This window comes from Colletotrichum acutatum, assembly GCF_030867785.1.
Source record: "Colletotrichum acutatum strain CBS 112980 chromosome Unknown BDZ83scaffold_26, whole genome shotgun sequence".
Lineage (NCBI taxonomy): Eukaryota > Fungi > Ascomycota > Sordariomycetes > Glomerellales > Glomerellaceae > Colletotrichum > Colletotrichum acutatum.
Genome location: NW_026849020.1, coordinates 394375 through 419917, shown reverse-complemented (window position 1 = coordinate 419917; position 25543 = coordinate 394375). Strand labels below are relative to the sequence as shown.

Below are 25543 nucleotides of genomic sequence, written 5' to 3'. Positions count from 1 at the left end.
CACATTGACGATGACCTCGGCGCCGAGGTGCTGCAGAAGCTCTTCTTCGGCATGCCTCGCCTGCAAGCATTGGACTTCGCCGGGTGCACATCGCCGTCTTTCAAGAACTCTTTTGCATCTCTGGTAGACATGGACTGGCCCGAGACGCTGTCGATCACGCGGCTCTCGCTGCACAAGTGCCTGACACTCCCTCCCGCGCTATTCGAGAAGATCATGCCACGCCTCACTAATGTCACACACCTGGATCTTGCCCAGACCAAGATCACCGACCGAGCGCTGCAGGCCATCCCGAAGACGGCCAGGATTACCCACTTGAACCTCGCCAAGTGCACACTGCTCACGGCTCCCACCGTTATCAACTTCCTTGCGACTCATCCGGCGGTCAGGAATCTCGTTTACCTGAGCGTGGCCACCGATGCTCGGAGTCACCAGCTTCTGGATGTGGAGGACGTTTCGCAGCTCATCCCTGTGCTGCCCAAGACACTACGGTCTTTGAGCCTAAAGGGTAGCCGCATGGATGACTCGCACCTCGAGTTGCTGCGACCGCTGACCAAGTATCTGGAGGAGCTCGCCGTCGGGCGCGACATGGATGTCAATGCCGCCGCTAAGCTGCTTGAGCCGGCGGACGAGAAGAAGCAGGAGGAGCCCCACATGATCCGATACCTGGACCTTTCGGACCTCTGGGGCAGCGAGTTGGATATCGTGGATTTGTTTTCGAGCCGAAACTCGCTGCTAAAACCGAGCTCGGTGCCACTCGAGGTGGTTGAGATCTCGGAGCAATCGTTCAAGAGCCTATCTAGGAATAGGGCGCTGGAGCGCGTCGGCTGGTCCCTGCAGGAAATCGGAAGCCGATGCTGGATGGTCCGAATGCAGGACCACCGCAAGGATCAGGACCGCGGCTACCGGTGGTGGAAGATTGGCGCCGACAACTGGGGCATGCGCAAGATCCCGGTCGCGCGCGCCGAAGTCGGCGGCATGTACGGGTCCTTTATGTTTGGACGCAAGCTATGAATCACATGCACACCGCAAAATCGCATGGGAAATCGAAGAGGAAGAAAAGGGAAAGGGAAAGCATCTGCATTGGAATGCATCGACCGAAAAACAAGCGACCAGCATCATCAGCATTTGATTCCCTCGCCTTAGCCTTGGCCTTGGTTTTTTGTTGTTTCTATTTCTTTTTTTTTTTCTTCTTCTTTTCTTTCTTCTCTCCTCTTTCTCATTCATCGGACGGAGTCGGGATACCAAAACCAAAAAAGTGCATTTGATTTTCAGGATGGGAAATGGTCAATGATACTCGGAGCTGTGGCGGGCTAAAAAGGCCAAAAAATGGGCGGAAAAGAAAGCAGCATTTGACGGCCTCTGCAAGCAAGAAAATAGCATCAGCGACGATGAATGACTTGGCTTTGATGTACGTTATTGAAACGAGTAGCATAATACTTAATCTTTATGCTAAGTTAAACCAATTTGTCTCTTTGGCAATGTGGAACCTAGTGGTGAATTTTGAATCTTGGTGACCTTGTTCTACGCTGTTGCTATTGCCATCACTATTGCAGTAAACAATGGCTGCAACTCAGGAAGCTCTCAACGTACCTGCAGTGGCTACATCATCGTGCCGTCACAGCGAACCACCAAGGTCAGCATACCCCTGCACCGGAATGCGCTCCTAACTTCTGTTGCCTGGAAAATCTCACCTTAGGTAAGCCGGATCAGCTCTTGGCAGAAAGTTAACTCATCTTTTCCCTCTCATACCGTGGCCTCGGTGCAGCCTTACGCGCTGACCTCGTCCTTGAACTATCAACGTCCAAAAAAAAAAAAGAACACTTGTCAGCCTCGAGCTCCAAGTAAGGTACGGAAATTTCGACTTCTTTTCTCATTCTTGAGAAGCTTTCCCGGCTTGATACTTGGACGCATCAAGTAGAAGCGCTTGCTTGATAGCAAGTCGCCGCCGTCGTTGGCCCGTCATGGCATTCGGCTGGTCAGAGTAAGTAGCCACATGTCCCTCCCTCCACTCTAACGTACCCCATACCCCAAACTACATCATCGCCAAATTCGCGACATCATCAATGCCCGTTAAGAGGATTCAAGACTAACCGCAAATCTCCCAACACCATAGAATCCGCTCTCTTCTCCTCGTCTTCGGTCCGATTCTCCTTCCCAAGGCAATCGCAGCCTACAAATCCATCCGCAATGCCTCCCAACACAGCGGCGAACCGATCCCCCCTCCGCCCCGCATAGCCCGCGCCCTCGCCATCCTCACTATCATCGTGATCGTCTACCTCGTCAAGACCCTCCCGCCCTTGGCCCCGGAGAACCTCTTCACCCTCACCCAGTCCCGCCTGCAGATCCCCGTCGACGTCCTATTCAACCGCCTGTCCTCCCTCCGCCCGGAATCCGCCCTCACCGCTGCCGACGAGCGCCTCCGCGCCCGCTTCGTCAACCTCGAGTCCCGCCTTCTCTACCTCCAGCTCGGCCCCGCCGCCCTCGCAGACTGCCCCTTTTGCAAGTCGGAGGACCCTAAATCCTACTTTTACTACGCGCTTCCTGCCATCATTCTCCCCCATCTCGTCAACCTCATCGCCCTCGCCGCCGTCACCTCCTCCACCTTCACCGGTCGCGATGGTGCCCGCTGGCGGTCCCACGCCACAATGGCCGCCGCCGCCCTCGCCGCAGCGGACGCCGTCCTCGTAGGCCAGTACGACTACTCCGCCAACGCCACCGCCCTCCGCCTCCAGGATATGGACTTCTTCTATTGGCGCGCCCGCGCGCTGCGCTACATCGCCCTCGCGGCCCTCGACGTCGGCATCGGCGCACTCCTGTTCCTCTCCGGCACCCGCCGCGCTTTCGTTCTGCCGCCCTCGGAGGCTGAGCGCATCGAGGCGAGCAACCGCGCCTTGACGACGGTCAAGAGTAAGCTGAACGCGCTGGGCATCGTCAAGAACACGTCGATGCGCGACGAGGAGCTGCGGGCGCGGAGTCAGGCGTATTGGTTGCGCGAGGGCCAGATGGTGCGCGAGGCCATGGAGGAGAGGGAGGTTGTCGAGAGCGTCAACGACGCGCTGGAGAATAGGATCAATATACAGCAGGTCACTAGCGATGCTGAGAATTATACCGAGGGGGTCTTTCGACAGCCGGAAGGCACTGCGCAATGAGCGGTGCGGTGTCCCTCTTCGGTCGGAAGTTTAGAGTTGATGCGTGGTGTGTATAGATAGCCACTGCAGCATAACACGTAGAGAATAAAGAAAGAAGCATATAATTATGACTAAGTCTAGATCCGATGAGTTTTGCGTAAATCGGAAGAGAAGTGTTGGTGATGAGTAGAATTAGGGAAGAACAACTTAGGAGGAAACGCTCATGGATACACTTTTGCGATGTATCACTCGCCCTAGAGGCGTACTTTATTCAACACCAACATCGTCAAATCCCATCATCTTCTGCCGTGATGAACCAAGAGCTTCCCCGATATCCCTCTTTACGCAAAGAACCAAATACAACCGTCAAAAGGGCAGGTACCTTATTTTTAAGAAAGAGGTGGGCAGCCGTGTGCCGTACCGTAATGACCAACCTTTCATCTGATGCCTTCCCCCACCCGAAGACAAAAACCGAACAACCACACACAGCAAGCCTTCATATACCCCCTCAACGCCATTCCCGTCACCAGCCAGCAGGCGCCCGTCTAGGTCGACGGGTCAGGCCAAACTGGCTGGGTGGTGGAGTGGTCCAAGGTTCAACAATCAAAACACGCCAACCAGCCTTACTCGACGACGGGCTTAGCGAAGAGTACCCGAGTTCGAATCCCAGTACGAGCACCAAGAGATGTAGCCACACCGGTGGTGAACTCTTTTTTTGTCTTTTAATGGTCTACCTTGTTCATGACTTTGCTTTTTGGTTTATTTGCAGCACACCCGGGTTTTGTTCAACTCGGAAGAGTTACCCAATCATAATAGTCTTCAACCCCCTTTATGCTCCGTTCTTCGAGACTGACGGAAATGAATACATCAGGGGTTACCACCTCTACGCCTCTACACCTCTACAACGACGCCAACAGCCGTCTTTACGCAGTCCACGACGACCTCCACTAGCTGCCGCCCCGTCCCGTCGCCGCGCTACTCCCGCTGTCCTTGCGATCGCGCGGCGTCCCCGCCGACGATCCCTGGTCCAGCCCCTCCTCGGCACTGCGCTCGAGGAAGCCCGCCCAAAGGTCCGCGAGGGACTCCTTGTTCGCCGAGGTGGGCGTCTCGGAGAAGAACTCTGCGCTCAGAGACGGGGTGCTAGGCGTGCGGTGGAAGGGAGAGGCCGGCAGGCGGAGGATGCTGCTCGACGCGCCCGGCCTCGCGAGCCCGGCCTGCTCGCGCTGCTCGTCTGTCCAGTTGAGGTAGCCGGCCATGACCTGCAGGATCTGGAAGCGCTTGGGGTCGGAGCGGTCGATGGTGAGGAAGTGGAGGAGGTGATTCGTCACAACTTGTCTAAAAGGGGGTGTTAGTTGATCTGCGGCTGAAGCATGTAGTGCAAGAAGAGGTCACTTTACCTATCAACGTTGTCCTCTGGTTTCGTCTTTTTCAGGTAACGGAGAGCCTTGGTGAGATGGTCATTGAGCACAATGGCCTCATGCCGCAGCTTGCCAATCAAGAGGTTCTTCTCCTTGACCTCCTTTTCGAATGGCGCTGTGCGTTCGAGCTCCTTGGTGAGGGTTTCCTTGGCTGACTCTGCCTCGGTAGCCCTGGTGTCCGCCTCTTGCACAAGCTTCTTCATAGCTTGCAGTTGCTCCTCCGACGTCTCGACCATCTCCCGCAGCTCCTTCTTCCGCGCCTCCTGGATCTCGCGCAGAGCCTTTTGCAAGTTGTCAATGACCTGCGACTGGTGATCTCGTTCGGACGCGGCGCTCTCGTAGCCATCTCGTAGGTTGGCAATCTGCTCCTCCAGCTCCGTCACCTTCTCGACCAGGCTCTCCTTGACGGATCGCTCCTCCATGGCGATGACCTCCCACTCGCCCATGGCATTCGTCGTCGTCTCGACTTCCTCCTTGAGGTTGGCGACTAGCCTCATCAGCTCCTCGCGCTCCTTGACCCAGTTCTGCTGGGATAGGTTGCTTCGGCTGCGCAGACTCGTCGCCTCACGCGATGTGTCCTGCAGCTCGTCCCGGAGCTTCGCCACCTCTTCCTCGGATGCCTTGGCGCCATTCTGCAGCTCCTCGTTCTGGGACTCGAGCTCTTCGATGCGCTCCTTGGCCTCTTCCAGCTCGGCGCGGTCACGCTTCAGTCTTTCGCCGAGCGTCGACTTGAGGTGGTTGACTCGCTCGAGGAGGCCTTGGTAGCTCTCTTCTGCCTGCTCCTTGGCCGACGACGTCTCTTCCAGTTCCGACCTGAGCTGGGCGACGGTCTCGTTGTGTGTTCCCTGGATTGTCTCCAGCTGCTTCCTCAATTGTTCGACCTCTGATCGCAGCGCCTCTCGTTCTCTTGTGAGGGCGTCCAGCTTTGCCGTGGCATCGGGGCTGGTTCCCTGCTCTTCTGCGGCCGCCTCTATCGGGGGATTCGCATGTCCGTTACTCGTCGGCCGTTCCGTGTGGCCATTGGCTGTTGTGTTATTATCCGCTGACTGTTCGGGGCTGGATTCTTCTATCGGCGCGGAAGCCTACGACGGCAGTCAGCCAAGCTGGGCTTTGCGGGGGGGGATCAAGGGAGTATCACCTGCACCGGGGTTTCCGGTTCATCATCACCGTCCTCTGCATTGTCGGGCGGAGGAGGCGCGCTTTCTGTGTCTATGGGTTCCTTGGGCTTGTTGGCGTTGTTCTTCTTCTTCTTGCCGCTCTTCTTCTTCCCTGCAAAGTCCCCTCCGTTAGCATGGGGTCGCGCATCAACGTACACGCGGGAAGGATTCAATCGGGGTCACGAACCTGAAGATGCGTTTTGAACCGGATCAGTGGAGGGAGCGGCGGCCGACATGTTGTCTTCTCAGATGCATCGGGATGGTGTGGATAGCCCTTTGAGCTGGTGGGCGCGGGAACGGGAGAAGCTCTTTTTCTTCTTCTTTCTCGAGGGTCCGGTCGGTTAGGAATTGGGATGTCGACAGTTTGCACCTGGGCGGGTTTGCATGTACTTACACCACGTAAGCTAGGTTCGCAAATTAGCGAGCGTGTTCACTTCCCACGCGGAACCTAGGGTGCTGCTCCCCCGTCCCCCACACTAGGTAGGTGGCCACCGAGCTCCACAGAAAGGTACCGATAGCGAGGTGTATTAGCTAAGGCCCGGTGGACACGGCGCTTAAACGCTGGGAACCGCTGAACATGGAGGTGAACATTGTCATCATCAAAAACACTGTGGTTCTCTCTCCGGGAGAGTCATATGTTTGCTATTGATTTATTCAGACTCCATCTTAGTCTTCGTCTTGTTATATGGAAAGAAGTCATTAGTTTTCGAATGCTGGATTTCAGTGTGGTTTGCTATGAGCACAGAATCGATACATGAAACGGCGGCCCTAGCAAGTGGTCAACTGACTAACACTAGCCACACTTTGAGGGTTTGCACTTTCGGTGGCTCGACCTGACAGTGTTAGGTGTTCATACATGGCCAATGCCCAGACATTGGTGCATCGAGACGAGTTCTCTATTCGGAAGTTGACTTGTGCAAGTTATCTCGAACAGTGTATTTGTTTTTTCGTGCGGACTCAACCTCCGAATCGGCTGGCGCAAGTCAATCCAAGGTCCAGTACAACCTACCTTACCTCATGTAGGTACTGAGGTGGGCAGATTGCGGGTCCTTCGCTTAGTCATTCTTATCTTATCGTCCAAAGCCTTCAAGAAGCGTCTCCGTCTGACGGAAATTTTCCCGCTTCCTCTTTCCTTCTTCACATATTTTACCCTTCGCTGAAATATCACTAGAGCAAGCGCATTTTCCTCAATGACTTGTTCATTTTTGACGCTGAAGTAGAGTGATTTAAACGCCTTTTATAATCCCGGTGCTTGCCCCCAACTTTCGGGTTGAAATGGGTGCGACGGGTTCGCTATGTGCGCACATACTAACTTGAACCCTTTGCATTATGTCCCATTGTGTTCTCGATGCAACGACTCCTGAGGGACAGAAAAACAAGTAAAATACCTGATGCCAAACGAAAACCACAATACTTTTCGTGAACCCCAAAAAGGAAGAGAGAAACAGTTCCGTCGTAACGAGGGATATCATTAAAAAAAGAGCCTCGTTTTAACCCCTGGACTTTCTCCTCTTGCCGCCCTTGGGCGTCGCCTTCTTCGCAGACTTGGGGGTCTCAACCTCAGCGACCTTCTCCTCCTCCTTGGCAGCCTCCTTCTCCTCCTCAACCGGCGCAGCCTCGATAGCCTTGGTCTCCTCGGGCGCGTCGACAGCCATGGGCTCAGGCGGCGGCGCAACAGCCTCCTTCAACTTGGGCGCCTCGAACTCGTACCCGATAGCCTTGAGCTTCTCGGCGCGCTCCAGCCTCTTCTTCTCCTCCTTGGACACCTTGTGCGTCCAGTCGGACTCGGTCCTCTGCTTGGCCACCTCGCCGGCGGCGATCTTGTGCCAGGGAATCTTCTTGAAGCGCTTGTTGGCGCCCTTCCACACGTCCTCGTGCAGCTGGTCCACCGGCACCGTCTTCACCTTGAGAATGTGGCCGAACAGCAGGTAGCTGTCCATGGTCTTGGCCACGATCTCGGCCGTGCTGGCCTCGGCGAACTCGAGAAAGGCGTAGTGCTTGCTCGCGCCGGATTTCTTGTTGCGCGCCAGCCGGAGGCGGGTGATGTTGCCAAACTGTGAAAAGTATCCCTTGAGCTCGTGCTCGTAGAAACCGTGCGGCAGCCTGGAGATGAAGACCACGCCGGGCTCTTCCTTTTTGCCATTTGTCAACTGCTTCTGCTTCTTGAACTTGGGCACCTTGCCCACGTCCTGGCCCGACTTGAAGACGGTGCCGTCGCCGGCCGGCGCGTCCTCCGGGTCCAGGCCGGCGGCGAGGGCGGCAATGTCGGCGTCGACCTCCTCGTCGTCATCCTCCTCCTCGAATGCTACGACAGAGGTCTCGGCATCCTCGGTGGCTTCGGGCTCGGCCTCCTTCTCCTTCTCCTCCTCCTCGACGGGCTCGGCGGGCGCGGGGGCGGCAGACTTCTTCGACTTTGCGTTCGCCTTGGCGGGCTTCTGCTTCTTCGCCGCGACGGGAGAAGCTTGCGCCTCTTCGGGGGCTGATCAGGAGCACGTTGGTAAGTCAAAGCAACGTCGTTGGTCTCCAATTAGAACCATACCTTTGCGCTTGGGAGTCTTCTCGACCTTCTCCTCCTTGGTGGCCTTCTTGGTCACCTTCTTAGGCGCCTTCTCGGTCGCAGGCTCGACCTTCTCAACCTTTTCGACCTTGGCCGCCTTCTTCGCCACAGGCTCCTTGCCAGTGACGGCTGACAACAAATGTTAGTTTTTAAAAAGAAGGAATGGTCTTTTACAGCTTGTCAACTTACATCTGGTTCTTTTTCTCAGTTCGGGGGCCATTTTTGCTGATGTGTTTGGGGGAGCAATGGTTAGACAATGTCCCTGGAAAACCCAACCTGTACCCACACGCCTTGGTCGAGTACCATCGCAAAGGGCAAAAAAAATAAAAATTTCCTAGATTCTGCCGTCCCGAGGTGGAGGCGGTGAGACGATGCGACCCCGCTAAACCCGCTAAGCGCGTGTCCCCAGCTGCCCCAAGAACGACTTTTTAGTGGGTACATTTGTACTGCATTTGCACCTGTAGCACTGTCCTTGAGCGGCGTTGCAGCACTGCGCAGCGTGCTCCCCAACCTAGTAAGGAAGCTGAATTTGCCTTTAGTTCGCTGAAGATGAATGCCTTAGCTCTGGAAATCTGTTAATGAGATTGATGCACTACCTTACTGTTACTTCTCACAACAATGACACCTCAGGCTGGGATCTCATGTGAAAGAACGGCACTATCATCTCACCATCTTACCACCGAAGCACTTTGCCTTGACGACTCCTCAAGAACACCACTCGACCACCTGTTCACCGGAATTGAGACTGATAACCGAGAGAGAGCATTTAAAACAGAAGACAACCACAGCGCTTCTCACTTTTCATATCACCAAAAAAACGCATCACAAAACTCGAGATATCTCACCGAGATCCCTCAGCACAACACAAGCGCCGTCAGGACTTCTGACCTCCACGGACTTAATTGAGGAGTGCCGGGCCTTCCGGAACAAATCTCCTCTGATTCGCTCAACTCATCAAGAAGCAACGCCATCCTCACCTCTGGAGCCAGCTCTACAGCAAGTAAGGCAAGAGGAGCTCTACTCATAGACCACCTCATAGGTTCTCTGAATCGTCAGAAGCAACGCCCCTCTCTTTGGGAGAGCTCGCTTCAATTCAGCAATATGGCCGGTAACGATGTGGAAATGTCTCACAGTGAGATGTGGGATGACTCTGCGTTGATAGAGTCATGGAATGAGGCCCTAGACGAGTACAAAGTAAGCGGCGGATTCCATCATCTCAGGAGAGGGGGGTAGGAGGGAGAAATCCAAACCTCTCAGGGTAACTAACAAACCTGGCAGAAGTATCACAGCATCCATGCAAAGGGAGGCAAGCTCAAAGACCTTGATCTCCAGGAGAAGACGGACGAAGCCCAGTACGACTAAGCCCTCTTTCTTTAATCACCCCCAAGACCCAAGAACTCTCTTCTGAGACTCTGACACGTTAATGATCTACGCAGGACCGCCGACGACGCGCAAACGCAGGCCGTCGATCAGCCAGAGATCGCGGATGATGCTGCAGAGGGAGCCGACAAAACAAAGGGGTTGAGTAGCACGGATGTAAAACACCCCCCGATGATGAACCCCCTCCCCAGATGAAAATCCAGGCAGATCAAAAAAGCTTGGCTTTCTCTGTTCTCTACCTCGTCGTTATGCAGCAAATCTCTATCTTGTTCGCTTCCGCTAACGTCTTCCTTGCTTGTCCCGATCTAGGTCCAGGACCAGGCAGATTCAACAAGCGTGTCTATGGCAAAGGCCAATGCCCCCCCGGGGCCTGCGACAATGGGCCCGCAGAGTCTTCTCGGATCAGGTATGTAAACGATCCCGGGCTATTCAGAGTTGGGACGGCAGTTGCAGAGTAGCCTCTTTTGAACTTGGGCACCGGACTGACTGGAGCCCCCTTTCTTCGGGGTTTGTAGTGCAAGACGAGGGCTTAAAGAGACTTTTGATGTCGTGGTACTATGCCGGCTACTACACGGGATTGTACGAAGGCCAGCAACAGCAACAGCAACAGCAGCAGCAGCAGCAGCAATAGCCGGGACCAGACAGATGCCAAAAGTAGATAGCGTGAGCCAATCGATATCCAGGGAGAGAGTGGCTGGAAGTGCGACGACGAGGCTGAGCGGACCCCTTGAGCCTGGCCGGCTGGGACACACAAAATGCAAGGTTGTGTGGGGAATGGGGTGAGGTTGGTCGTCCTGAAAAGCGGCTACCAGAGAGTTTATCTGATCGACGTGCGGGAGGGCGAGTTCTGTAACACGATCTGTTCCATCGTCTGATGATGCAACGGCGCCACACCGTTCCATGTCTGAGGTTCGCCGTGGCATGTGTCACACGAACGACAGGAGCAGCAACCTCTTTCAATCAGCAGCCTCTTGATTCGTCTTTTCTATCCCGTTGTCTGCTTGGCTCTTGGGACGGGGGAATTTAGGATGCGGTCCAAGTCGGGGTCGGGCGAACTTGGCCTGGCGGACCCAATTAAACCTATCGTGACTGTGACAGAAGGGAAAGAGAAAAAAAAAAACGTTAGTGTAATCATGTCGGCTATCCAACAGTTCGTTTTGTTTCACCGTGGAAGGGTCTAGGCTTGGTTGTTTCTCTCCTTTCGCCCCGAGAGGGAAAGCCCCAGCAAAATGCGAGTCGAGACTTTTTTTCAAGCGTCATCGCGCAAATGCAGCTTGGGTGGATAACGAGGCAGTGTGCAGCGACCAGACCAGTTTCTGAACAGAGAGATTCCTGGCAAGACCGCCACGCCGCGGGCGGGTATACAAGAGATGACACTGCTTAGCGCAGGCCGGCCAAGAGGTCTTGGACATGATGAGGCGGCCTAAGGGGATTTAGTTGAGATGACTCTCTGTAGGGTTGCGATCGGAAACATGTCGAAAGGTATTGGATGGAAACGTGGAGTTGCAATGTTCCACCGATCCGCGGCCTCGACAATTCAAGAGTCAAGACCCATCCGGGCGTTTTCAGTGTGGACTCGCGTATCCGTACAGATGGTCATGGACCGACCTTCAGTCAATTTGTTTCCCCTGTCGGAGAAGTATTTGCTCGAGAATCTGCATGGGCGTGATGCATCGGTTGTTCATGTAAGAATGGCGCTTTCCTGAGCCGCTCTATCCAGAAGGTTTACACAATGAGCGTGGAGATCCTCCGGTCCGGAGTCATGTTGCAGAGGACGGACGTCCATCCTAAATTGAACGATGCAATGGATAACACGGCCCGGGTACGACGGATGGGATTAGGTTGAACTTGACAGGAGGCCGATGCCCTCTTTCGGCCGATGCCCGAGCAGGCTGGCGATGCGCTGTATACGTACGTCAGGCTGACCGAGCCACTGAGCAGCGAGCACAGGCAAGCGGCCGACGGAGATGGATCTTGACGTGACAAGTATCGGCGGAAGGATGGCTGCGCCAAGTGATGTATCGACAGTATTGTGCACAGTCAGTCTCCTTGCGACTCGGACCAAGAAATGACGGGATGATGGTATGATGGCGGTGCTGGAAGGAGAATAAGCCGATGTCTAGCGCTGTCGGTGGACCTGTGTCAAGACAAGGCTGATGGTTGCACTAAAGGACTATAGGAGGAGATAGTGTAGGAGTAATCGGTTAGGATGGTTCCTGATGCTTGTTGGACAAGAACAGGGCACATGGATGTATTTGTGGTTGTCTTGGAAGTTGGGATCATGGATGGGACGGAGAAGTGGGAGGGTCTGTCGTGGGCGTAGCAGTGTGTGACGGCTGACAATGGCGGGTGAGATGAGCAAAGTTGGTTGGAGGACTGGATGACGGCGAGATTGGATTGGGCCGTGTCTATCTGAATGGCTGAATGGCTGTGAGTGTGTGTGTGTGTGGGCTTTCTTGCAAGTTGCAACAGAGAAGTCTTGGATGAGTCTTGGTGTGTGGACCGGGAAAAGAGTTGCCCGTGACCAAAAGACACGATGAAAAGAGGGTAAGGTACTTAGGTCAGATAGGAAGGCGAAGGGGAGAGAAGGGGAGAGGGAAGAGGGGGCTTGTTTCAAAGTCTTCATTGGCTGTTTGAGGCGGCTGTACGCCCAGCATCAAGGTGTCTGGTGACGCTGGCACGCCTGGTTCTCGCGATGCCTTGCTATCCGTGCCGACTCATGCCGGGATTGCGGGCAGATGAGGAGAAGACCGCTTGAGCCTTAGGTTGGTGCCAAAGAAGCCGAAAACCGAGATGGTGCGGGATGATGGTGTTGCAACTTGCACAGCGATATCTGGACACTACCTACCCTACCTAGTCCGTCCTGCGGTAAAGGTATGGAGAGGTTTGAGGAACCCAGAAGGCAAGCGTGACAATGCGAATGGGGAATGTACCTTGGCACGTGTGAAGACGATGGAACCTGCCTGGCCTAGTTCCCGGAATTTGACATGTCCAGCAGCAGCGAGTCTTTCTAGGAAGTTGAGCCTGGTGAGATGCCAGCAACTGCATCTAAGGTAAGATACGTATTTTGAGGGTGGCAGCGCTACAAACGGTTTTGTGCCTGACACTCACTACGATGGAAGGGAACACGGGGGAGACTGGGAGAGTACTTCTGGGATAGAGAAAAGGTATAAGGTTGATGGGTAGAGTTGTATTGTGTCTCGGTACCTGCAGGAACGGTGTGGCAGATGAGGAACTCGCCAACTCGGGATGCAGAAAAGAGGAAGGAAAAGTGGGAAACGGGGGAGGAAAGTGGAGGGGAGGGGACCGAGGAGTTGAGCAGGTGGGGACGCCATCCCGTGGCTCCGGCAGCTAAAATGTCTTGTCAGGGGGCATTTCGACGGTCCTACCACCTTAATTGGCTGCATTAAGGTTTAGCACGCCCCGAGACAGCGGGAGGGTTAATTTGCGTAAGGTACGGGTAATGAAGAACATGAACAAGAAAGAGACAAGCCTTCCAAATTGGCAATGACAAGCACGTCAGGCCATTCTACCTCGCAATTTGGTTGGGCAATGGGAGAAAGAGGGTCTTGCTGAGATCAGTTAATCTATCTCTCTACCTTATCTGGCTGACGTTTCTTAGAAGGCACGAGGGGTAAGGTATGGAGTACATCTCGGACTTTTGTTGGTCAATTAGGTACATTCTATGTATTTGTTACCATTCCTTCCTTGCATCATCAACCTCTTGACATTCAAATGTCATAAATGTGCTGCTTCTATGCCACTCTCACTCCCTTTGTCGAGAGGCCTCCCCTTTCCTTTCCTAGGCCAAAATGCCCAGCACAAATTGTGGTGTCTGTACGGATACTCTTTGTATGCAAAAAAAGAGACGTCCCATCGCCCAGGGTCCGAGCGAGTACCGTGTTCGGAATATCGGCCAGGGGGGAGCCACTTAGCGAGATGCCAAAACACGACTCGAGACGATTCTGTCACAGCTTCCGCCTCCTCGACCGCACACTGCTCCTTCGTCGCGCTAGTGCACCTGCGTGCCGTCTCAACCAAGCTGGAGCTGTCATGGCATCCGACTTTTCCATCCATTCTCTGCCTTGAATCCCTTGCGAGTCACTCGCCATTCTTCCCGCGTACCACCACATTACAGGGCCTCATTCACTAATCACACTCATACCTTACACAGTACATCACCTCACTCACTGCGGGATTTCTGGCTGGAGTCAGGGTTACTCGCACTCGCTCGCTCACTCACTCTACTCATTCTACCCAGCACCATCCTAGTCGAGTGACTTCACCATGCTCTATCAGAGCTGCGAGACGAGACAAGACAGCCCACCTCCCTGTTGATGGCACACCAAGCTTCTCACCTGCACGACTGCGGCTCCGTTGGCAGCATCATCGTCGTCTCTACTATCCCTGCTGCTGTCTCCTCGTTCCCGTTCGTGCGCTGGGCAACCTCTCTCTCACTCTCTCTGTCGTCTATCGTCTCTCCGTCATCCATCCCTTCGCAGCACACACACCCCTGCTTCCTGTTCCTGTTCCTACCAACCCTGACCCTTACAACCCCTACTACGACACTTCGTACAACCACTCACTCTCCACCCATCTCGTCTTGGCTTTTTTGTTCTTAATTTGCTCCAAGCTTGGGATGGCAATGCCGCCGTGGGCCTGTGCTTCATGTGCTTAATCGGACGCTGCATCCCCGAGCAACGAACCGCCCAAAGACACCTCGTCTTACACGCACCAGACCCCTGCTCCATCTCCATCCTCGTTGCCTCTCGCCCTCTTCCCATCCCCCACCCCCCCTTCTGCACACTAAGGACCCCCGGAGGCGTTGCTTGGCTGCGCTTGGCTTGCATGACCGGGGTCCAAAGTGCTTGGTGCCTTTCCAACACTTCCCAAGGACGGGCTGACGGAAGATTTTCTCGTCCTGTTTCGTCGAGGTCGATGTTGCGGCCGGGAAGGGGCTGTCCCATGCCATGCCCTGCCATGACCATACTCCATACCATACTTCCTAGTATCCTACTCAAAGTGCCTTGGCCCATGACATGGGATAACGAACCGATAATGCGACGTGGCTCGCGCTCCTCATGCCAGCCGAGTCTCGCTCGATTTAAGCTCTCCTCCTCCCCCCTCATCCTCGCCATCAGAGAAGTTTCTGTTTCTTCTTCCCCATCTCTTCTTCATCCGCCTGTTTTCACTCATTCCCTGTGTGACTTTCGTTCTCTTTTCGGTTCCGTGTTCACTCTTCTTCGTCACGAGCAGGCCCTCGCCATTAAAGCCGTCCAGCTATAACTAAACCCTTTTATTCCTTTCGACTTTCTAGCCAGGCTCTAGCAGTCTCGCCAACAACCAAATCTTCAGAGAAGAGAAAAAAGAGAAAAGAGGAGGCAACTACAGGTCGCATCATCCTCGACAAACGAAAAGAAAAGGTCACCCTAATCGACACCGACGACAACATCTAAACAGCCAACATGAAGTTCTCCGCAGTGTTAGCTCTCTCCGCCGCCGTCATGGCCTCCGCCAAGTCGGTCCGCAACCACTACCCCGTCCGCAGAGATGGTCACAAGAAGGGTGAAAAGGGACAGGCTCAAGCTGGACAAATCGCTGGTCTCCCCGCAGGCATGACTGGGTTCGGAGTGTCCAACAGCCAGGTAACCGAGGTCATCATCATTTGGGCAAACCCGGGTGCCGGAGCCCCTACGATCAACATCAACCCTCCCGCTGGTGGTGCAGCCGCCCCTCCCGCAGCCGCCCCTCCTGCTGCCCCTGCCGCTCCCCCCGCCGCGCCCCCCGCCGCGCCCCCGGCTGCCCAGCAGACTCACCAGGTCAGTAACACAAGTCGGAGTTTGGCTCTGTAAGCGAAATCGTCACCACTAACACCCTCGCAGGTCATGGTTGGCGGTGCCGCTGGTCTCGTCTTCGTTCCCGATCAAATCAAGGCCAACGTCGGCGACATGGTTGTCTTCACCTTCATGAGCCAGAACCACACTGCTACCCAGTCCGCCTTCGCGACGCCCTGCGATCCCTTGGCTGGTGGCATGAACTCCGGTTTCATGGCCAACCCCAACAACTCCGTCAGCCCCCCTCCCCAGGTTGCCATGCAAGTTATGGTCTCTGAGCCTTTGTGTAAGTCCCCATGCTCCTTTGTGTACGTACCCTCCCACTCTTACTAACACGCGTTCCCAGGGTTCTACTGCGCCCAGGCCAACCACTGCGGCAAGGGCATGACCTTCTCCATCAACCCTACCGCCGCTAAGACCCAGGCCATGTTCCAGTCGATGGCTATTGCCCAGAAGGGCCAGGGTGCCGGCGGTGCCATCACCGGAGGCACTCCCCCGGCTGCTGCCCCCGCTGCCCCCGCGGCCTCTGCCCCCGCCGCCGCTCCCCCCGCCGCTGCCCCCGCCGCTCCTGCCGCCCCTGCCGCTGGTGGCGAGATCCAGCAGGGCACTGGACAGATCAACGGCGCCGGTGCTTGCGTATGCTCCGTTACCTGCTCTTCGGGATCTTTCCCCGCAGTCGGAGCACAAGGCGTCGGCTCCTTCGGCGGCATGGCAGGATCTCTCCCCATGGCTATGATGGAGGCATAAAGAGGATACTACGGTTCCAATCACTTTTACGGTGAACGTAATCCGCCTTCTTTAGTAATCCATTTTTATATACGCCTCTGGGATAAGAGAACCTGTTTTTTTGCCCACTCCGCTGGGAACGATACCACATATCCGGAGTTGTTGTCACGATACACACACCTTTAGGGGAACCCGTCATATCACGACCTTTTTCTCTTTTTTCATTTTTTTTTCATCATGTAGATTTCTCTTTGGGTGGTTGTGAAGACATAAAAAGAGCGGGTAGAAGGTACTCTTTTTCCATGTATTCCGGCTTGGGTTGAGCCCGCTCCCCTTGTGTAGGAAAGGAAAAGAGGTGATGGGGATGATGAGGGTTTAGGGGATAATTACAGATGTATGACTGGTTCGTATTTCCTGGATGGAAAAACACCATTTTTTTTTGTTCGCAACCGCTTAATAAGGAATCAAATAAATGGATGATGAATGATCACAGCTTCAGTGTCCTTTCTGTCGTGCCTTGATTATGAGCATCTAAGAATGGCCATTATCGGCTACTGAGAGGAATCGTATAGACACAAGGTGATAGATGAGGGGGGAGAGCCACGCCCGAGAAAGCTACCCGTAGGACAGACTCGGGAGATTTCTGGTCCGGCTCGTGACTCGTAAGGTCAACCCGGTTTGATCGACCGTCAGTGTGCCGGATAAGCGCCGATAAAAGGCAGAGAGACCTGAGAAAGAAAGGCCAAGAGGGTGTGTGGAAGTCGATCAGGTAGCCGGTCTGCCGTGCGTCTATTCCCGTCATCCCGGGGATGATTTACCATGTTGCACCGTATCAGCGTCATGTCAACTCGAGTCGAGGTCTAGTATGTTTTGTCCCATCCATGGAAAGTTTTTTTTGTCGGGGATAGCTAGTGAGGTAAGAAAGGCCCGTGTTTGTGCACCTGTGGTTTGCATGTTTGGTAAAGACCTCTGGCGTTTGGAGGAAAGGAGTGACATGTCGAGAATTTGTTGAGATGATGTACGATAAACGGACGGCGGGAACGTTTGGCCTTGGATTTTGGTTTTGAAGTGGTCTGCAGGTGAGTTCATTATCCGAGAGCCAGATTGTTTGTGAGGGGAAGCAGAGCTCTATGAGTACCACCCTAGGAAGACTTGTCGGAGGATGTTCGATAAGGTAGTCTCTCTGCAAGGCAGGATTATACCAACCAAGTAGTTGAAGAGATTGTAACCTTCCCGCGGTTCGTCACAGTCTCGATTGACAGAGCACTTCTTCTTTAGGTGCAAGTCATTTGAGATTTCCATTCGTTCGATATTTCACGCCTGTCTCTCCATGCTCAACGAATGCAACCTCCATCGCTTTAACTAAAGTATAAAGAAAAAAGAACACCCCTGTTTATGAATTTCCGTTTCGCCGTTGGTTGATTGTTTCTTCCCCCTTTCTGCGCTTTGGAAAAAAAAGGGGCTGACGTTGGGAGATTCCATACTCCTCTGCTTCTGCTCCAGTCTTCCTCTACATCTGCTGACTCATCTCACAAGCTGGCCAGTCTCCCTTCATGTGAAGAGGCATCTTGAGAAGCTTGAGACCCGAGCGCAAGACAAAGCCAGGTAGGAGGAGTGGAAGAGAAAGAGAGATATTTCATTCCAATATAGCCTCTCCGCCGCCGTACCCTATTCTTGCGCCCTTCTATTTCTTTTTCGACCCTCCTGCTGCCTCTGCTGCCTTCTTGGCCTCAGCTACAGATACATCGTCAGCAAACTATACTCCATTAAAGTGATTCGTGTTCAGTCTCCGTCACTCCATCATCCCCACGGCTCGCTTTCTCCCAGATTTCCATCATCCAAACAGTCTCCCGCGCTCGAGGCCGACTGTCCGAGAGTATGGTTTCCCATCAACTCCGGTAAGGCAGCTTCCAGACCACGTGGATAAGGAGGGAAGAAGTGAGAGTGACTGCGCCAGCCAAAACTGACACTGGGCTCCCTGCCCCCTTCTCTTCTGCCGCACTTACGCTACGTTGAGATCGAGAGCAGCTGTGGGGAAAACGACCCGACCCAAACAGAACTAGAGCAGTGACTCACCATTGGCCTGCTTCTGCCGCATAATCTCAGCAGCAGACTCCTTTGCGCGCTGCATTTCCGTGCCGCTCATGGTGTTTCCCTTCTTCTGTAAAATTCAAATCTGTCAGTCAACTTTGCTCGTCCGTATCCTCAACGATGTTGTTTGAATGATCTGCGCGGACATTGCCCCCTTTCTCGCAACTTTGCTGACAGCCCACTGCCCCGCTCCCACCACAACGAGCTCTTCAGCCTCATGGGCACGCCCCCTTTTCTCGTCCGCAATCTTTAAAAGACCTCCAGATCCCTTGTGTGGGAATGCAGATTTGGGAGTCGCAGATTTTGAGCAGGGAGCGATCCCGCGGACACGAGGGGCCCCTAAGACCAGCCGTACGACGAGGGAAGGAAAAGTCTCACCTGAGAAGCAGCCTTCTTCTGAGCAGCCTCACGGGCCTTGTCGCGCTGGTTGCCACGGGTCATTTTCGGCGTATGTGCGGTAATCTGACACTTCTACTATTCGAGGTGCGAGCTCGGGAGACGGTTGCGATGATGATGTTATCGCAAGACGTGAATGATTTCCGCAGTTAGGGGGGTTACGTTGGTATGAGGTTGTCAGACGAGAAGTGAGCGAAAAAGAGAGGCTGAGAACGACGGGAAGGTTTAAAGGGAAAAATTGCGGTCAGAGGTTCGGCCGTCCAACTTTTTTTAATTGGTTGTCAGCCCGGGCGACCACGAGGTTTGCCGCAACACCGCACCCAGCACAGCCCCGCCGTCAGCACTCTGCAACCCCTCCATTCACTCACTGCCTCCCACTCCCGCCTGGACTTTCTCAGTGAATGGAACTGCTGTGGGACCACTCGACCCGGACCAAACGTTCTGGAACTTGGGGTCTTGGGGGGAAAAGCCGGCTTTGACCAATCAGAAGCGGCTGTTTCGACTCTCGGTCACTTCACATGCTCCATCCGATCGCAGGCCTCCCTCTTCTTCCATTGTGTCGCACATCGTGCTTTTGGGCCACAGCGTACCATTCAAGAGGGCATTCACTCCATTGCATGAGCCAAATTTAGCAGCACCACTCACTCCTCTTCAGTCGTCAGAGCATGGTTACGCACTTCACCAAGATATTGAGAAACACCACAAAACTTAAAATCAAGATCTTTGTCTCGAATTATCTGCCTAGTTACATGCGCGCGGTCGGAGGGTGTCGTGGGCATTTGCTGAAAAGCATGAGAGCAGCCAAGAGCCTCACCAAACACGTCTTATTCTCCGCCGGCCAGAAAAAGCAAAAAAAGTAACGCCCAATTTTCATCCCTAGAGTTCTCTTACACACACAAGAAACCTTTCTCCAATCTCCAGAAGGCCAAATCGAATCTCTCCAGAAACCCCCAAAAATATGAGAGCCCATGAGCTTTTGATGAATATCCCCGTCTTGTCAATGTTGCATCCTCCCAATTCAGATAAGCCATGAGAGGTCTGGGTGTCATATTGAGCGGTCACGTCGAAAGTGCGAAACGATGTGCCAACCGCATGCGAGAAGAGGAAAAAAGAAAAGAAAGAAAGAAGAAAAACTGCATCCGATGCTGTCATGTCCCAGTGTTGGCCCCTATGCAATGCGTGCGCAGCCAAACATCTCCTGTATAATCTTGTCGAACCGTTTCGTGGGTAGCAGAAACGCTCGAGTGGAGGTCCGCAAGGCTAAGGTGGCCCATACTACACTCAAAGGCCATCGTTCGTAAGGGAAGAAACTCAAGTCTTCCCCAAATCGTTGCGCGTCTCATGATCAGCTTCGTGACTGGCGTATCGTCCAAGAGAATTATGCCGATGTTGTTGTCGTGAGTCCGGTCCAATCATGATGCCAGGGGTCACTAGTTGACCCTGGCGAACGAGCGTCGAGAATGGAAAAAAAAGGGTCGAAAGTAAGAACTCGCGGTGAAAAAACAAAAGAAACTGAAAGCAAGGAAAGCGTTCGTCTATGTCGATGTTGGCATCGAATCAAGTACAAGCCCTATTGAAGGCTCCGCCCGGTCTGGTGACGGCTGCCGAGAAGCAGAATGCGATTCTTGTGTCTGCGCTGCAAATGCCGAAGGGTGGGCACTGATGCGCTGCCCGAATCCATAGTGTACACACAAAGCAGGCCTTGCAACCGGATGCAAGGACCGCCGTGCTCGACGGATGAAGAGGTTTGGTGGATTGCGGTGTTGTATGTTGGTTGGAGGATGATTTGTGGTGTTTGCACAGACAGGGAAAAGGAAAAAGATCGTCAAGTCGTTGCTGCGTAGCCGCCGTGCTGTGTCGAAAGAAAACCGTTACGCGGAAAGCATCATGCCGCCATTATGTTCGTTGCCGAATGCCAGGGCCACATTTTCATACCATTGGAACTGAATCTCAACGGGCTGAAATGGTCGACAACGCGTCGAATACAATTACAGCCACTGAGACTCGCCCGCAGCGGCGTCAGCGGGGGCGCCACCGTTGGTGCGCTGCTGGCCATTGAAGCCAAACTGCTGGACGCGCTGGTTCTGGGGAGCGGGGGGCGGAACAGTGACGTTGTTGGTCGTGGGATAGTTGGCCTGGTTGCCACGAGGAGCCATGCCACCGCCGTTGAGACCACCGTTCAGACCGTTGCCAAAGGCACCACCAGGGGCGATGATGGAGGTGTTGTTAGACATGGCGCGGTTGTGACCGGTACGCAGGGGAATCTGGCCCTGAGTGGGGTCCGCAGGAGTAACCTGACCGCTCGAGGTAGCACTGCCGCGACCCTCAAAGGCCTGAATCTTGGCCTGAATGCGACGACCATAGGGAGTGGACCGAATGGAAGGTAAGATAGGGCGGATGGCGTCCACCAAGCGGTACTTGCTGGCAGGAGGAGCGTACTCGAGGGCGGTCTGGATGACGTAGTTGGCATACGAGTCGCGGAGGAGTCTCTCGATCTCGCCGGGGTTTAGTAGCTCATCGACAATCATCTCGCGGGAAGGCTCCTGGGAGCAACGAAGGCACTTCTCGATGACGTTGGAGCTGAACTTGTGACGGGAGAGCTGGCCGATGCGGTTCTGGAACATACGCACAATCGGCTCAGTGAAGGAGGGCTCGTTCAGGTCAATGATGTACTGGACAACGTAATTGCCGAAGGGATCCTGCACAAGGATCGGAGCGTGCTCGGTGATCTTGGCAATCAGCCAGACCTTCTGCTCTCCGGAGGCGTGGTCAATACAGCGCTGGAGAACGCAGCAACCGTGACGGTGAGTGCCAACATCAACACAGTTGGTGCCAACAGCGTCGAAGATGAACTGCGCATCCTGAGCGCTGAGCTTGTTCAGACACTTCTGGATGACATGGTTGCCGTTGAGGTCCTGGATGAGCTCAACGACCTGGAAGCGAAGAGCGTTGATGATCATCTCAATCTGAGTGGGAGTAGTAACAAACTCAATCATCTTCTGAAGAGCACGGGTGCCGTGTTGGTTGAGGGCGATGCGCACCATGTCGACGGCGGCATTCTGAATGAGCACAGTACGCTCATCATCGTTGCAGTACTCCAGCAGCTTCTGGCAAAGATAGTTGCCAAAAGGATCAGTCATGAGTTCAATGACGTGCTGGTTGGTCTCCAGCCAGATCATGTGGACCTGCTCCGGGTTGCGCTCCTCGAGCTTCTTTTGCAGATAGCGGCAGCCGTGCTGGTCCTTGCAGAGGTCATAGATCTGGCCACCGACGTTCTCAAGAGCGAGGCCGTTGTAGCGCGACATGGCTATACAGATGTTAGTGGTGTGTCCGCGATTTAAGACTGATCGTCTAGCTTACCTTCATTGTCCATCTGGCGGCGATGTTGAATAACACGAGCCTGGCTGTCACGGGGCTGAGGCTGAGGGTTGTACAGAGCGCCATAGCCAGCGTAGTTCTGAGCAGGGTACATGTTGTTGTTACCATTGAGGTTCATGTTCTGCATGCTCATGGCCAAGAGAGGGACGCCGTAGGGGCCAGGGCCAGAGGCCGGGGGAGGACCGTTGTTGTTGTTGGTGTTGGGCGAGACGTAACCGCTCGGGTAGAATCCGCCGTAGCCGTTGTTCGGACCAGCAGTGGCGGTGCCGTTGGGGGTCTGGTTGCCCTGAGAGATGTGAGGGAAGCCTTGACCCGGAGCACCAGGACCGAAAGGAGCGGCATTGGCCTGGAGAGCCGACTGGATGGAAGGGTAAGAACCAGCCTGCTCGCGGGGGCCGCCCATGTTGTTGTCGTTGGACAGCTCACGGCTGTGGCGGCCGGGAACAGCGCCAGCGGGAATGCGACCGATGCTGGCATTGTGGTTGTGGAAATGCTGCTGGGCATGGTTGTTGGTGACAGGGCCGCCGTTGGTGGTGCTCTTGACAGTAGGCACGTCGTTGGCAGAGAAGGAGCTCTGCAACTTGGGAGGAGTAGCCATGATGTGGTTACCGGGGTGGTTGCCGGGAGGAGAGACGATGGAAGCCTGATTGTCAGAGGGAGCGTCCGGGAAGAACTTCAAGTCGAGCGAGTGGCGGACTGAGGAACGCTTGCCGATTTCTCCAGAAGATGAAGCTCCGTTGAGCGAAGACGTGTTGATAGCAGACAAGCTCTGTTGGGTTCGGTGACGGTTAATATTGCCCCAACCATGGGAGGACGGCGTGTCAGGAGCGGGCGAGGGAGAGAGGGCAAGGTCAAGGGCAGCGGATGATGCAGAGAGCTATACGACGCAAACAATTGTCAACAGTTGATCGGAGGCTGACAAGTTCGAAGGTTTGTGTCGACAGTATTTTCCCTGCAAAACTCTGACCTTGGCGGGAGGAAGGAGCAAGCGGTAAACGAACAGGAAAGGAAAGAGGGATATAGGGGATTCTGCTCCTTCTCTTTTTTTCACTCGCATCCACGGGTGGAATCAGGAAAGGAAAAAAAAAGAAGAGGGCAAAAAAAAAAAGGGCGGAGTAGAAATTTTGACCAAGGTGTGCGGGGTGAATCTGACGGATAGGAGGTGAAGTTGAAGCAAGCTGCAGCTGCAGTAGGTGCGGTTGCTTGCGGCTCGCACCTTTCCGCCCGTGAGGTTCGGGATGTGGCACCTCGCTACCCATGGACAAAATAACCAGGGGGGCCTTTTTCCCCTTGCTGAGCAGGCAGAAGAACCGTAGGCACCAGCTTGCTCATGCATTGAATAAGGTAACAGGGTAAAATAGGTCATGAGAAAGTGAATAGAGAGAGAGAGAGAGAGAGAGAGAGAGAGAGAGAGAGAGAGAGAGAGAGAGAGAGAGAGAGAGAGAGGTGAAATCAAAGTGAGAAACAAAATGCGCAGACATACCATTTGATCGTTCTGGCGAACCAGAGTCGGGAAGTTATCGTCGCCGTTGGCCTGGCCGTACTTGTTCTCGCCAGAATCCTCCTCGCCGAAGAGGAAGCGAGCAGTGCCCGTCTGGTCGAGGTCGGCGCCGTAGAGACCAGTACGAGAGCGCGTGACCGGCATCGAGTAGCGGTTATAGCTGTCGTTGGGGATTCCAGTGTCAGCCATTGCGCAAATTGCTAGAGGTTCGCTTGCTGTGTGGTAAGTATGTTCCTCTTCTTGGGCAAGTCTTGAGTTGTTGGTCGGTCTGCTTCGAGAAGAATCGAAACGAAGGAAGCTAAAAGAAAACAGGAAGGCCTTCAAATATTCCTTGGCGGTCAATTTGAACGAAGCTTCCGAAACCCCGTACGAACGTTTCTTGTGAGAAACGTTCAAGGGCAGGTGCGATTTGTGAGATTGGAACAAAGGATTTGAACGTCGTGAAAGCGTGGTGTGAAGACGCGAGACCAGGTGCGTGATGTTCTGTGGTGTAACTTAAAAGGATAAGTCACTGTTGTTTGGTCGATAGATTTGTGAGACTGTGAGGGCGCGGATGTGGTGGTGTGGGTGTGGAACGGTCGAAGTTGAAAGGGCTTCTGCTTGAGATCGCTGTTGTATCGACGAGTGGAGTGAGGTGATTCAGGAAATCCAGAGGAATGGGATCGAGGGAAGGAGCTCTCGCCCATCTCAAGGAAGGAACTCATCCCATCGAAGGCAAGAGCACTCCTTGAAAACCAACTTGTGGGGCCCCACCGCCGCTCGTTTCTTTCAAACAATACCAGACCTTACCAAACGTCGACAAAAACAACTTTACCGGCCTTCGCTATGCCGTGATACTGACCTTACCCAAGACTTGTCCAGGAAGCAAACATACTGGTCACACTGCACGGAGTACGGCACTTACGCGTTGGAAGATCGATGACTAGTCGGATCTTGGCGAACTGCCTCCTCCTTCTCATCCTCATCGCTGTTTCTGCGAGATCCGGGCACGGATCGGGAAGGCAGATGGTCGTCAAAGGTGAAGCGGGACTGCATCACCGTGGAGTGCGGCGAAGTGAGCTGTGAGCCCGAGCGCCCGGGGCGGTTGAAGAGACCAGGAGGCGAAGTCAAGCTCGAAGTCGAGTAGCGGTTAGGACGCGAGAACATCGTGGGGAAGCCAGACGATTCGTGGTATTCGGGGGGCGTCGTAGGCTCCGACTGGTGGCCCTGACGGAGGTCGTCTTGCATCTTCGCAAGCTCCATCTCCTCGCGGCGCTGGGCCTGCTCCAGCTTCTGCATCTCCATCTCGAAGCGACGCCTCTGCTCGCGTAGTCTCTCATATTCGATCTTTTTCTTCTCAATCTAGACCTCGCAGTTAACAACCTTTCTTCATTGCCGTGTATTTCAACCTTGCAGTGTCTGCTCGTCGTGGCGGTTCTGTTGCGAACAAGGTTCTGCAGCGGGATGGCGGAAGCCCACATACCAATTGAACTTTGTGGAAAGTCTGGAAAACACAATGTCAGTCGCATTCTGACGGACTATAGCGCGCGATGGCGAATGGAGAATTGCGCGTGGAACGCAGCGGGATGACATTCCACCCGCGAATAAGAAACGTACGTTGTTATAATCAGGGCCACCAAGGTCAGGGCCGCGCTGACCGGTGATTGAAGACAATGTTGGTACACGCCCCGAATCCGTGGTGAAGCGGCGAGGCAGGGCACCTCGCCCATCGTGGGCCTGAACAGGCTGCGGGAGGCGGCCGTTCCGCGGAGGTGAGACAAGTGTGTTCATCGTGGACTCGTTACGGGGCGACTGTTGAGATCGGAAGCGCAGCTCGTCCATGGTTCGGCTTATTCCAATAATTCGTACACGGCGCAAAGAGGCCTAGTGGGTGCGGTTTCTATATACTGCTGGCATCAAGCAAGGCCGGCGGTCAGCGACATGAACATGTAGAGGGTTTTGTTGCGACGAAAAAGCAGCGTCGACAGCATCAAATAA

The 25543-nt window shown here is 54.3% G+C and overlaps 9 protein-coding genes across 9 annotated transcripts; 4 read left to right on the top strand and 5 right to left on the bottom strand.

Moving 5' to 3' along the window:
- BDZ83DRAFT_573069 (leucine rich repeat domain-containing protein) lies at positions 1-1011 on the top strand (the record flags this gene model as incomplete). The annotated part of the gene is made up of 1 exon (XM_060504585.1): positions 1-1011. A coding segment is annotated over one exon (1011 nt), but the record flags the coding sequence as incomplete, so codon positions are not given.
- A 748-nt stretch (positions 1012-1759) lies between these two features.
- Positions 1760-3261, top strand: BDZ83DRAFT_613905 (uncharacterized protein). Its single transcript, XM_060507784.1, has 2 exons — positions 1760-1981; positions 2114-3261. Exons 1-2 carry the CDS (start codon positions 1962-1964, stop codon positions 3147-3149), a joined length of 1056 nt encoding a protein of 351 aa, XP_060367328.1. The 5' UTR covers positions 1760-1961; the 3' UTR covers positions 3150-3261.
- Positions 3262-4075: 814 nt separating this feature from the next.
- BDZ83DRAFT_649845 (uncharacterized protein) lies at positions 4076-5939 on the bottom strand (the record flags this gene model as incomplete). Its single annotated transcript, XM_060510319.1, has 4 exons — positions 4076-4463; positions 4526-5628; positions 5685-5815; positions 5891-5939. The coding sequence occupies 4 exons, from the start codon at positions 5937-5939 to the stop codon at positions 4076-4078; spliced, it is 1671 nt and encodes a 556-aa protein (XP_060367327.1).
- Positions 5940-6790: 851 nt separating this feature from the next.
- BDZ83DRAFT_613901 (uncharacterized protein) lies at positions 6791-8577 on the bottom strand. Its single transcript, XM_060507783.1, has 3 exons — positions 8450-8577; positions 8243-8389; positions 6791-8182 (listed from the first exon to the last, which is right to left on the bottom strand). Exons 1-3 carry the CDS (start codon positions 8478-8480, stop codon positions 7194-7196), a joined length of 1167 nt encoding a protein of 388 aa, XP_060367326.1. The 5' UTR covers positions 8481-8577; the 3' UTR covers positions 6791-7193.
- A 784-nt stretch (positions 8578-9361) lies between these two features.
- BDZ83DRAFT_750275 (uncharacterized protein) lies at positions 9362-10271 on the top strand (the record flags this gene model as incomplete). Its single annotated transcript, XM_060513902.1, has 5 exons — positions 9362-9454; positions 9539-9612; positions 9697-9796; positions 9950-10046; positions 10156-10271. 5 exons carry the CDS (start codon positions 9362-9364, stop codon positions 10269-10271), a joined length of 480 nt encoding a protein of 159 aa, XP_060367325.1.
- A 4745-nt stretch (positions 10272-15016) lies between these two features.
- Positions 15017-16483, top strand: BDZ83DRAFT_224211 (uncharacterized protein). Its single transcript, XM_060501761.1, has 3 exons — positions 15017-15459; positions 15523-15760; positions 15821-16483. The coding sequence occupies exons 1-3, from the start codon at positions 15106-15108 to the stop codon at positions 16219-16221; spliced, it is 993 nt and encodes a 330-aa protein (XP_060367324.1). The 5' UTR covers positions 15017-15105; the 3' UTR covers positions 16222-16483.
- Positions 16484-17884: 1401 nt separating this feature from the next.
- Positions 17885-18732, bottom strand: BDZ83DRAFT_750273 (uncharacterized protein; the record flags this gene model as incomplete). The annotated part of the gene is made up of 3 exons (XM_060513901.1): positions 17885-17934; positions 18277-18361; positions 18670-18732. The coding sequence occupies 3 exons, from the start codon at positions 18730-18732 to the stop codon at positions 17885-17887; spliced, it is 198 nt and encodes a 65-aa protein (XP_060367323.1).
- A 1943-nt stretch (positions 18733-20675) lies between these two features.
- BDZ83DRAFT_572876 (armadillo-type protein) lies at positions 20676-23755 on the bottom strand (the record flags this gene model as incomplete). Its single annotated transcript, XM_060504562.1, has 3 exons — positions 20676-21994; positions 22048-22942; positions 23549-23755. 3 exons carry the CDS (start codon positions 23753-23755, stop codon positions 20676-20678), a joined length of 2421 nt encoding a protein of 806 aa, XP_060367322.1.
- Positions 23756-24466: 711 nt separating this feature from the next.
- Positions 24467-25336, bottom strand: BDZ83DRAFT_572853 (uncharacterized protein; the record flags this gene model as incomplete). The annotated part of the gene is made up of 3 exons (XM_060504558.1): positions 24467-24907; positions 25029-25049; positions 25163-25336. The coding sequence occupies 3 exons, from the start codon at positions 25334-25336 to the stop codon at positions 24467-24469; spliced, it is 636 nt and encodes a 211-aa protein (XP_060367321.1).
- Positions 25337-25543: the final 207 nt, after the last annotated feature.

Bases quoted from the DNA above. Each gene is read 5' to 3' on its own strand.
- BDZ83DRAFT_613905 (XM_060507784.1), top strand. From the start codon at position 1,962: ATGGCATTCGGCTGGTCAGA. The intron at 1,982-2,113 runs GTAAGTAGCCAC...CCAACACCATAG, and splicing joins ATGGCATTCGGCTGGTCAGA to AATCCGCTCTCTTCTCCTCG.
- BDZ83DRAFT_224211 (XM_060501761.1), top strand. From the start codon at position 15,106: ATGAAGTTCTCCGCAGTGTTAGCTCTCTCCGCCGCCGTCATGGCCTCC. The intron at 15,460-15,522 runs GTCAGTAACACA...ACACCCTCGCAG, and splicing joins CTGCCCAGCAGACTCACCAG to GTCATGGTTGGCGGTGCCGC. The intron at 15,761-15,820 runs GTAAGTCCCCAT...ACGCGTTCCCAG, and splicing joins TATGGTCTCTGAGCCTTTGT to GGTTCTACTGCGCCCAGGCC.
- BDZ83DRAFT_613901 (XM_060507783.1), bottom strand. From the start codon at position 8,480: ATGGCCCCCGAACTGAGAAAAAGAACCAGAT. The intron at 8,390-8,449 runs GTAAGTTGACAA...ATTTGTTGTCAG, and splicing joins ACTGAGAAAAAGAACCAGAT to CCGTCACTGGCAAGGAGCCT. The intron at 8,183-8,242 runs GTATGGTTCTAA...GCTCCTGATCAG, and splicing joins GAAGACTCCCAAGCGCAAAG to CCCCCGAAGAGGCGCAAGCT.